Source organism: Lytechinus pictus, chromosome 12, assembly GCF_037042905.1.
Source record: "Lytechinus pictus isolate F3 Inbred chromosome 12, Lp3.0, whole genome shotgun sequence".
NCBI lineage: Eukaryota > Metazoa > Echinodermata > Echinoidea > Temnopleuroida > Toxopneustidae > Lytechinus > Lytechinus pictus.
Window position 1 is genome coordinate 29,995,785 of NC_087256.1, and position 10,705 is coordinate 30,006,489.

The window sequence follows — 10,705 nt, forward strand, 5'->3', positions numbered from 1 at the left end:
CGCAGCAATCTTTGCTGAAATTATTAGCCTGTCATACTTTAAAGATTGTAGAAACAATCTTTTAAGGTGAGTTTATAATGATAATAAAAAAAAACACGGAAAAGAGAGGAAATTCAATAATGAAATAAAATTCATTCAAGAGTTACCAAACTAAATATGAGAGTACACGGACCAGTATTTGAAAATTCTGGAGAGTCAATCCATCTATCGAATCTAAATTTATATCAAACGTTTATTAATTCTAAAAATTTAAATGAATAAAAAACTTTTTAGATTACTTGCTAAATTAAATGATTGGGAAAAGCACGGGGGGGGGGGGTAATGGTAGTCAAAGCGGGACTATGTTCTTACAAAATTATGATAGTAATCTAAAACCGCCTGTGTATTTTTTTCTTTCATAACGGTAAACAGATGTATATTGGAAGGCAAGATATTATATTGCCGTATTATGGGATTAAAATATATATTCATTCCGATAACATATTTTTTAAATAATAATTATTTACATTAGACCATGGTGATCATCACTTCTCCAACAGCCATCGAACTGTCGGGTCAGAGACTCCGCCGGGCAAGGCGTATGAACGGTCGCCGTCAACGGCTTGCTCTCGGATCGGTAGTCGATCACGGAGCTGAAATCGGTACGGCTCTCGACATGACCCAACTCTCCCCGTCGAGCAGTGCTTCTATCCCAGCTGATACAATCTTAGATATATCGGCTCAGAGGCAGAGACGGGCACAGAGAATGGCCACAAGACGTCAGCGTCTTAACTTGGGACCATCGTCTGATCATGCTGCAGAAATTGAACAAGTCATCCATGACTTTTCTGTCGCAGCATCTTGTGCAGACGCAGAGGCCCTCGAGATCGACGAAGGCAATGATGGAATTGCCATCGAGACTACTGACGTCATGTCTAACTCGGAAGCTAGCCCTCTTGCCACTTTTTCTCGTTATAGACTTCTACCACAAAAACTGGCAAAGAAGATGAGGAAGTGGTTCGGAAGACGAAGCTAGTTTTCTTTTCTTATATTCGATCGAATATTTATCTTATATATAATGTATATAGTCTATATTTCAAACAAAAAATCATTGATCTGAAAACAATCACTGATTAATAGATGTGCTCGCGTATAAGGAGCCGGGGGGCATTCTCGACTTTTGGTATTCAAAATTATTTATTATGCAAAAATATATATCTACCTGTGCTAGTCAAAAACGAAATATTATCTCCGAGATGGGTCATACAATCTTTGTGCGTTTCTTTAACAAACTTTGAAAATATCACCAATATCGATTGAACCTGTAAATATTAAAATGTCATCAACCGATGAGTTAAAAAATTGATTTTTGTACACAAAAACCAGCAAGAAGGGCATGGGACCAGGCCTAGTGAACTGTCTAATATGGTCATTTTACCGGTTTATTTCCAATTCGTCCTATTGCCACATCGTCTACTTTCATTTGGTCTACTATCAGTTCGTCCACTATCCACATGGTCTAATTGCCAATTTGTCTACTCACCATTTCGTCTAATAACCAGTTGATCCAATAGCCTTTTAGTCCATATATCATTTGGTCTAATTGGACTAAGTGTTAATTGGGCAAAATGAATAAAAATGAAATGGATATTAGACCAACTGGGTATGAGACGAAATGGTCATAGACGAAACGGTGATTAGATGAATTGATGATTGGACCAAATGATTGTTAGATGAAATGTTGATGGACGGAATCACATTAGACTAAATGAAATAAACCATGTGGTGAGTGGACGAGTTGGCAGTAGACGAATTGCCAATTGACAATTTTACCTTCCAATGGTAACTACCATAACAATTGCTTAAAAACCAATCAAAATTAATGATGTTTTTACGGAAGTTGCCACTGGATGGCAAAATATACCATAATAATATATATATTTTGGGGGCAATGGGCTCCAGGCCCTATTACATAATAGCTTACTTTTCTAGGGGTGAATTGACATTATGGGTAATTGACATGAAAATCATGGTGGAAATTAAAAATGAAAAGTTACAAATAATTTGGGAATTGAAGAACAAACAATTCTTATAAACATATTATAATTTAGTACTATTGTAAATAAAACAACATTTTTTTAATAAAAATATATTGAGGATTTTTTTCTTTTCTTCTGTTTATCGTGTCCCTGTTAAACATACATAATTATAAACCATGTGATGACAATGAGATAATAAATGGAACTTGGGTGATGATGATGATTATGATGTAATGATGAAGGTGATGATGATGATGATGATGATGGTGATGAAGATGATGTTGATGATGAAGGTGATGATGATGATGATAGTGATGATGATTATGATGTAATGATGAAGGTGATGATGGTGATGATGATTATGATGTAATGATGACGGTGATGATGATAATGATGATGATGATGATTATGATGTAATGATGAAGGTGATGATGGTGATGATGGTGATGGTGATGATGGTGATGAAGATGATGATGGTGATGATGATGATGATGATGGTGATGAAGATGATGTTGATGATGAAGGTGATGATGATGATGATGATGGTGATGATGATTATGATGTAATGATGAAGGTGATGATGATGATGATGGTGATGATGATTATGATGTAATGATGAAGGTGATGATGATGATGATGTTGATGATGATTATGAGGTAATGATGAAGGTGATGATGATAATGATGATGATAATGATGATGATGATGGTGATGATGATGATGGTGATGAAGATGATGATGGTGATGATGATGATGATGATGATGATGATGGTGATGAAGATGATGTTGATGATGAAGGTGATGATGATGATGATGGTGATGATGATTATGATGTAATGATGAAGGTGATGATGATAATGATGATGATAATGATGATGATGATGATGATGATGGTGATGATGGTAATGGTGATGATGGTGATGAAGATGGTGATGATGATGATGATGATGGTGATGATGAAGATTATGTTGATGATGAAGGTGATGATGATGATGATGGTGATGATGATTATGATGTAATGATGAAGGTGATGATGATGGTGATGATGATTATGATGTAAAGATGAAGGTGATGATGATAATGATAATGATGATGATGATGATAATGATGATTATGGTGATCATAAATTATGGTGATGATGATGGTGATGATAGTGATGATGATGGTGATGATGATGGTGATGATGATGATGATGACGATGATGATAATGATGATGATGACGATGATGATAATGATGATGACGATGATGGTGATGGTGATGACAGCGATAATGGTGATGCTGGATTTATCAATATAAAATGATTCTCATTTTTAAACAAGTGGAACGCTTCTGGCAATCCAATATAGCAGCAATGTTGACTTTGAAAACAACTAAGATGAATAATTATTCTAAAAAAATACCATTTATATAATAAGTTCATTGATCCTAAATGACCTTTGACCTTAATCATGTGACCAGAAACCTGTGCAAGATGATCAGTGATACTTGGTTATACCCTTATGCCCACATTTCATGAGCTATATAGATCCATAAACTTACCAAGTTAAGATGACATTTAAAAAAATACTTCTAACATGGTCAAGGTTCATGACCCCAAATGACCGTTGACCTTTTACATGTGACCTTAAACTCCTGCAAAATGATCAGTGGTACTTGGTTGTTCTAATGTCCACATTTCATGAACTAGATCCATATAATTTTCAAAGTTATAATGACATTAATTAAACAATTGGAACTCCCGCTCTCAATTTATTCTTTATACAAGATTTTGGTCATGACAAATCCTTACGTTTAGCTTATTGCCAATGTTATATCCGCTGCATCATGAGAGTATGGTTAAAATAAGTCCATTTATGAATTGCATGACTCCAGTGACTTTATAAGGTTATAACTTTGATCATAAACGAATCAAATCATTCTTTGATCATACTGGTGTTAATGGGGGGGGGGGGGTGCGTTCCTATCCTGACGCTGTGGGATTGGGGGATTATAAACAAAATAGAGGTCCACCCTATATTTCAAGTGAAGTGTACGATCTCTAACACTTGAGCATGTCAGAACAGTAATAATTATTTTCCATATATCTTTAAAATTTCATTCATTTTTATAGGAATCTTTAAATCGCATTAATAAACAAAACAATCCAATAAATATTTCAAATACGAATTTTGCTCAAAATTTTGAATTTTGCATAATTTCCCAATGTCATCTTAAAAATTATTCAAAAACTTTCCTTTTTGCGATCTCTACTTTTTCATTAGCATCATCGTGCCATTTCCACGTTTTTTGGAAATTTATATCGTGGCCAGTGATAGCCTATATTTAATAATGCACTCCTTTCCCCGATAATCATGATCCTTTTTTTCCATTCTCATCTGACCTGTAACCATTGAGCAAAATGAGTTTTTATTGTATCTGGACTGTTTAATCATTTTTGCTCTTTTTTGTATAACTTCATATTTCTTTTTCCTTTTTTTTTATACGATACGCTGAATATGCTTTGTAATATAACATTATTTTACACAAATAAGCAACTATTTCCAGGCTCGCTCACTACGTTCACTCGCCGCACTTCTCAACCCATTACACACCCCTTGAAAGACGTTTTTGGACATTATCCTATGTTCCAACTAAGAAAATTTTGCTCCCTTGCTTCACTAGCTCGCATTAGGATATTAACTGCAATCCAGTACTGTATATCACAACAAAACCATTACAATAGAAAATTAATCAGTAAAACAAAGATCGTAATAATATTATGCCTTGAACTGACATCATTCAAAGTGATGGATGGTAGTATTATGTACACGGATATTTTATACCTCTGTATACATATAACCCTTGATGTGATAATTACACTTTGAAGAACGTTTTTGGATAACATTCTGTCTTCCAACTACTGAAAATCTGCTCGCTCGAATATTGACATGAACTGCAATTCAATAATTCATATCACAACAAAACCATTACAATATACTCATCGAAATAAAACTGTGATAGGCCTATAAGTTAGTGAAAGGTGGTGGCATTATGTACACGGTTATATATACCCCCTTTTTTTGGGGGTGTTCCCCAATAATATCTTTGAATTTTCATGTCAATAATGCTATCACCCCCACTATGTAGGGACCAGATTTAAGCTTCCGGCGCCAATGTTCAAGAATCAATTTCACATGGCACTTTTCCTCATCTCAAAGCTTATGCACATGCGCAACATATACGTAACACTACACGAAATCAAATACGCGAAGGCATTGTTTCGTCATAGTCATGTGATCGAATCGGCACTGCTGGTTGGTTGAAAGTTTATTTACGTCACGCTGCTTCCCTTAGAAACCACGCTCGTTGCCACGATCGCAACCACAACAAATCCGTTCACTTTCTGATTTATCGTGCAATCGAGAACACGTAGTGTCTCTTCTTTCGAGTTTCCGAAAGCAATTTTGCAGCAATCTTTGCTCAAATTCTTAGCCTATCATACTTTAAAGATTGTAGAAACAATCTTTTGAGGTGAGTTTATAATAATAATAAAAAACGGGGAAAATAGGAAATTCAATTATGAAAGAAAATTCATTCCAGAGTTACCAAACTAAATATGACACGGACCAGTATTTGAAAATTCTGTAGAGTCAATCCGTCTATCGAATCTAAATTTATATCAAACGTTTACTAATTCTAAAAATCTAAATGAAAAAAAAATCTTTTTATATTAATTGCTAAATTAAATGATTGGGAAAAGCATGGGGGGTAATGGTAGTCGAAGCGGGACTATGTTCTTGCAAAATTATGATAGTAATCTCAAACCGCCTGTGTATTTTTTCTTTCATAACGGCAAATAGATGTATATTGGAAGGCAAGATATTATATTGCCGTATTATGGGATTAAAATATATATTCATTCCGATAACATATTTTTAAAATTATAATTCTTTACATTAGACCATGGTGATCATCACTACTCCAACAGATATCGAACTGTCGGGTCAGAGACTCCGCCGAGCAAGGCGTATGAACGGTCGCCGTCAACGACTTGCTCTCGGCTCGGTAGTCGATCACGGAGCTGAAATCTGTACGGCTCTCGACATGGCCCAACTCTCCCCGTCGAGCAGTGCTTCTATTCCAACCGATACAATCTTAGATATATCGGTTCAGAGGCAGAGACGGGCACAGAGAATAGCCACAAGACGTCAGCGTCTTAACTTGGGACCATCGTCTGATCATGCTGCAGAAATTGAACAAGTCATCCATGACTTTTCTGTCGCAGCATCTTGTGCAGACGCAGAGGCCCTCGACGAAGGCAATGATAAAATTGCCATCGAGACTACTGACGTCATGTCTAACTCGGAAGCTAGCTCTCTTGCCACTTTTGCTCGTTTTAGACTTATACCACAAAAACTGGCAAAGAAGATGAGGAAGTGGTTCGGAAGACGAAGCTAGTTTTCTTTTCTTATATTCGATCGAATATTTATCTTGTATATAATGTATATAGTCTATATTTCAAACAAAACCATCATTGATCTAAAAAAAATTTCACTGATTAACAGATATGCACGCGGAAAGGAATGGGGGGGGGGCATTGTCGACTACTGGATTTCAAAATCATTCATTATGCAAAAAAAAAATATATATAATGTACCTGTGCTTGTCAAAAACGAAATATCTCAGAGATGGGTCATACAATTGTGGTAATGCGATTGTTACGTATCCTATTGTTACGTAACATCGCTGGTTGCAGAGTTGTGCGCCTTTTTGCATCAACACGCAACGCGTTGTTAGATGCGTTGCGATGCAACACATTTTCTTTTCAACTTTGTCTAGTCAGAGAAACAGATTTCCTCTCGAGAGCAGACCTGTGTAACTTTATTTTCTTGTGCTGATCAACATGATCAACGACCATATTTAGCATCTGAATATATAAATTGTTATGTTGGAATGTTTTACAACGGCTTATTGACTGCTTGCTTATCGTCACCAATAGATAAGACTTTATAGTTCCAGATTGTTTCAGGAATCACTAAATTCTCGGGGCTGTTTTTGATGTGACTAATAAATGTTTTTGAACCAAGACCTACAATTCACGTTTCGTCTGTTTGAGCCCTCAACAAATGGTGTCAGAAGTGGGATACTGAAGATGACCTCGTCGGACATCACCGAACGAAACTGAAGTGAGTGGATGCAGGGAAAACAGCCCCGGACCCGGAATAACAGCTTCATATAACCAGGTTTCAATTCAGAGAGACAGTTCAGATGGTGAAATTTTGAATGTAAATTGAGATTTATTAAGACTATCTATTCATTATAATAATAGTATTTTAATGATTGTAGATGTACTGTCCATGAGATATATATTGATTATTGAAGCTTATATGGTATTAACGTGGAATTAAGGATTATCAGTATAATTTAGCACTTGTTACTTTTGGGTATCACTTGTGAATTATGTCTCAAGGTGAAGGAGATATGAATAGTAGAAACATGGAAGTAATGGCACAAGTTTTCAAAAAAGCTTTGGGACTTGGTGGTATCCTTCCCCCTGGAAAATTATCAAAGTTTAGAGGGAGTCCACAAAGAAGTGGTGAACCATCTCTTGGCGAATGGTTGGAAGAGTTTGATGACGCGACTAGCGGTATGGGTCTCAACGAATCAGAGAAGACTAAAGTGTTCTTGGACCATCTAGTCGGGGCGGCAAAAGATGAAATTATGTGCTTGCCGGAAAGCTCGAAAGGGAAGCTGAAGGAAATGAAAGATGCATTGCGATTGTGTTTCGGTCAGAATCAAAGTTCGCATTCTTTGAGTAGTATCTTTTTTAGCCGCACACAGCAGGAAGACGAAACACTTGCAGACTTCAGTCGCGCTCTCAAGAAACTGTATGGTCGGATGGAGAACGCAGCTGTATCTCAAGAAGAATCAGAAGCACTCAAAAAGTTGAAGGACAAGTCACTTTGTGAGCAGTTTACACAAGGAGCAAGAGAAGTCTGGGTAAAAAGAGAACTTCGAAGAATCTTCCTCTCTAAAGAAAAGGAGAATTTCGAAGAAATGAGGAAGGAAGCTCTGTTACTCTTTCAGGATGCAACTGAACCAGCGAGGAGAGCTCGTGTGAGAGAAGCGATAGTCGAGGAATACGCAGTTCAAACCTCAACTCCAAAACTGAACGATGTTCTTGATCAACAGAAACTTCTCATCCAAGAAATAACCTACATGAGAGAAGAGATGTCTGGTCTTCGTACCATAGTGAAAGATTTGAAGTCCCCGAATAGATCACGACGCAAGCCATTTTCTGAGATTGTCTGCTACAGATGCAAACAGAAGGGGCACTACAAGAGTTCCTGTCCTCAGACCTCCACCACTAGCTATGAATTGTCCCAGACCAGGCCAACTACGGCGGAAAACTAGATTGCTCTGTTGTTGCGGGCAAAACTGCAGAGACTGACACCACCATGCCCAAGGCTGAGATGAATAGAGTACATATCGATAAAGGGAACATTGACTGTAGTCAAGAGAGATGCGGTTCGAAATCTTTACGGGAATTGTTGATTTCTCCGAGCCCAAGTGTAGAAGCGGAGATAGGAAATGTAAAGATAGGATGCATATTGGATACAGGTGCAGAAGCTTCCCTTATTCCAAGCCAGATATACCATTCGAAGTTAGAAGCATTAGGTCCCATTGGAGAGTTTGGCGTCAATATTGCCGGTGTGGGAGGAAGTGGACCTTCAGTGGAAGGATATGTTAAAGCTTCAGTGAAATTTGGAAATCATCATGCCATGGTTGGATTTCTTGTGGTGCAGCAGGAATTGATACCTGGGACAAGACAAGAAAAGTTTCCTATTCTATTAGGATGTAATGCCCTACGTGAACTTCTTCATAAAGAACTCGGAACTGACGATCTAGATTTAATATTGGAAAGTATGAAGCTTTCTCCGAAAGACATGAAAGGTCAGGAAATTAATCGGAGTGAGTCCATCAAGCGGAATGTCATCACAGATGCAGTGCTAGAGGTGATTCCACCTAAATCAATCAAACCTATACGATGCACATTTGACAGTGAAGTACAGGATGCGGAAGGAATGTGGTTGATAGAATCAACGGTGCAAGATGAAAGCCATCCTTGTCAGGTCATTGAAGGGTGCGTACCCGGAAAAGGAATGCTTAACATACTTGTTGTCAATGATGCTGAACATGAAATTGTTTTGCAACCGAACTCTTCTTTGACTTCCGCTGTCCAGCTAGAGACCCAAGAAGAAGTCATCACTCGCACGAACGAAGAAACAATAGAAGTGAATGTTTCTGAAGTTTTTATCGAATGTCTTACGAGTGAGACGACACGAACAGAACTATCAGAAAATACTGAAGTCGGCGGCAATGTAAAGGAACCAACTTGTGGAAACACGTACACCTTTCGTGATGGTAGTACCGTTGACTTACCAGATGGGGTATCACTAGATTCGTTGAGTTACGAAGAAGCATGCATAGTTGCGAAAATGTTGCATGACAATAAAAGTGCCTTTTCATCTGATGACTTTGATCTCGGATATTGCGATCTCATTCCACATGAGATAAAGTTAACTAGTGAAAAGAACATCCGACTACCATACAGGAGAATCCACCCTCACCAGATGGAAGAAGTCAAGACCCTACTCCAAGACTTATTAGATAGAAAGGTCATCCGTCCTTCATCTAGCCCCTACGCCAGTCCAGTAGTGCTTGTAAGGAAAAAGACAGGTGCACTAAGACTTTGCATTGACTACAGACAGTTAAACGCCATCACGATTAAGGATTCTTTTCCTCTTCCGAAGATCGAAGATAGTCTAGAAACCATGGCAGGAGCGAAGTATTTCACGTCTCTCGACTTATCTCATGGATATTTTCAACTAGCTATGCATGAGAAATCCATTCCTCTGACGGCTTTCCGAGTCCCCTGGGGACTATATGAATTTGTGCGTCTCCCACAAGGACTCTGCAATAGTCCAGGAACATTCCAGCGCGTTATGGAACAGATCTTTGGAGACATGAACCTTCAGAAGTTGATCCTGTATCTGGATGATGTCTTGATCTTTTCAAAGACGTTGGAAGAACACATTGCTACGTTGAATGAAGTGTTCCAACGCTTGACAACATGCGGACTCAAACTGAAAGGAAAGAAGTGTAAACTTTTCCAAACAGAGGTTGAACATCTTGGCCACATTGTAAATGCGGATGGAATTACAGTCAATCCTGACAAGGTTGCACGGATTCAAAACTGGCCAATTCCAAAGTCAAGCAGCGAACTGAGTTCATTTCTTGGACTTGCCTCGTATTACAGAAGGTTCGTGCCAGATTTTGCTAAGATAGCAGCACCTCTGCATCAACTTGGGAGAAAGAAGAAACCCCGTGACAAAGGGCAAAAGAAGCAAGGTAATGCCCTAACTGAAAACTCACGTGCTGATCAATTCCAGTGGACAGATGAAGCTCAAGACTCTTTCCAAGCCTTAAAGGATTTGTTGTCATCTCCACCTGTACTCGCGTATCCGAAATTCAATCAAGAATTCTTCGTAGAAGTAGATGCATCACTCAAAGGACTCGGAGCATGTCTTTTGCAAGCTGATGAAGAAGGTAAACTTCACCCTATTGTATATGCAAGCCGAGGACTTCGTGGAGCGGAACGCAGATATCCCGATTTCTCAAGTTTCAAAATCGAACTACTAGCCTTG

General features: G+C 38.1%; 1 protein-coding gene across 1 annotated transcript; it reads left to right on the forward strand.

Moving 5' to 3' along the window:
- Nucleotides 1-6,792: 6,792 nt before the first annotated feature.
- LOC135156176 (uncharacterized) lies at nt 6,793-8,423 on the forward strand. Its single transcript, XM_064107806.1, has one exon. It carries the CDS (start codon nt 7,458-7,460, stop codon nt 8,409-8,411), a length of 954 nt encoding a protein of 317 aa, XP_063963876.1. The 5' UTR covers nt 6,793-7,457; the 3' UTR covers nt 8,412-8,423.
- The last annotated feature ends 2,282 nt before the right edge of the window (nt 8,424-10,705 follow it).

What these genes read in the sequence shown, in the direction of transcription:
- LOC135156176 (XM_064107806.1), top strand. Translation starts at nt 7,458, where the DNA reads ATGTCTCAAGGTGAAGGAGATATGAATAGTAGAAACATGGAAGTAATG.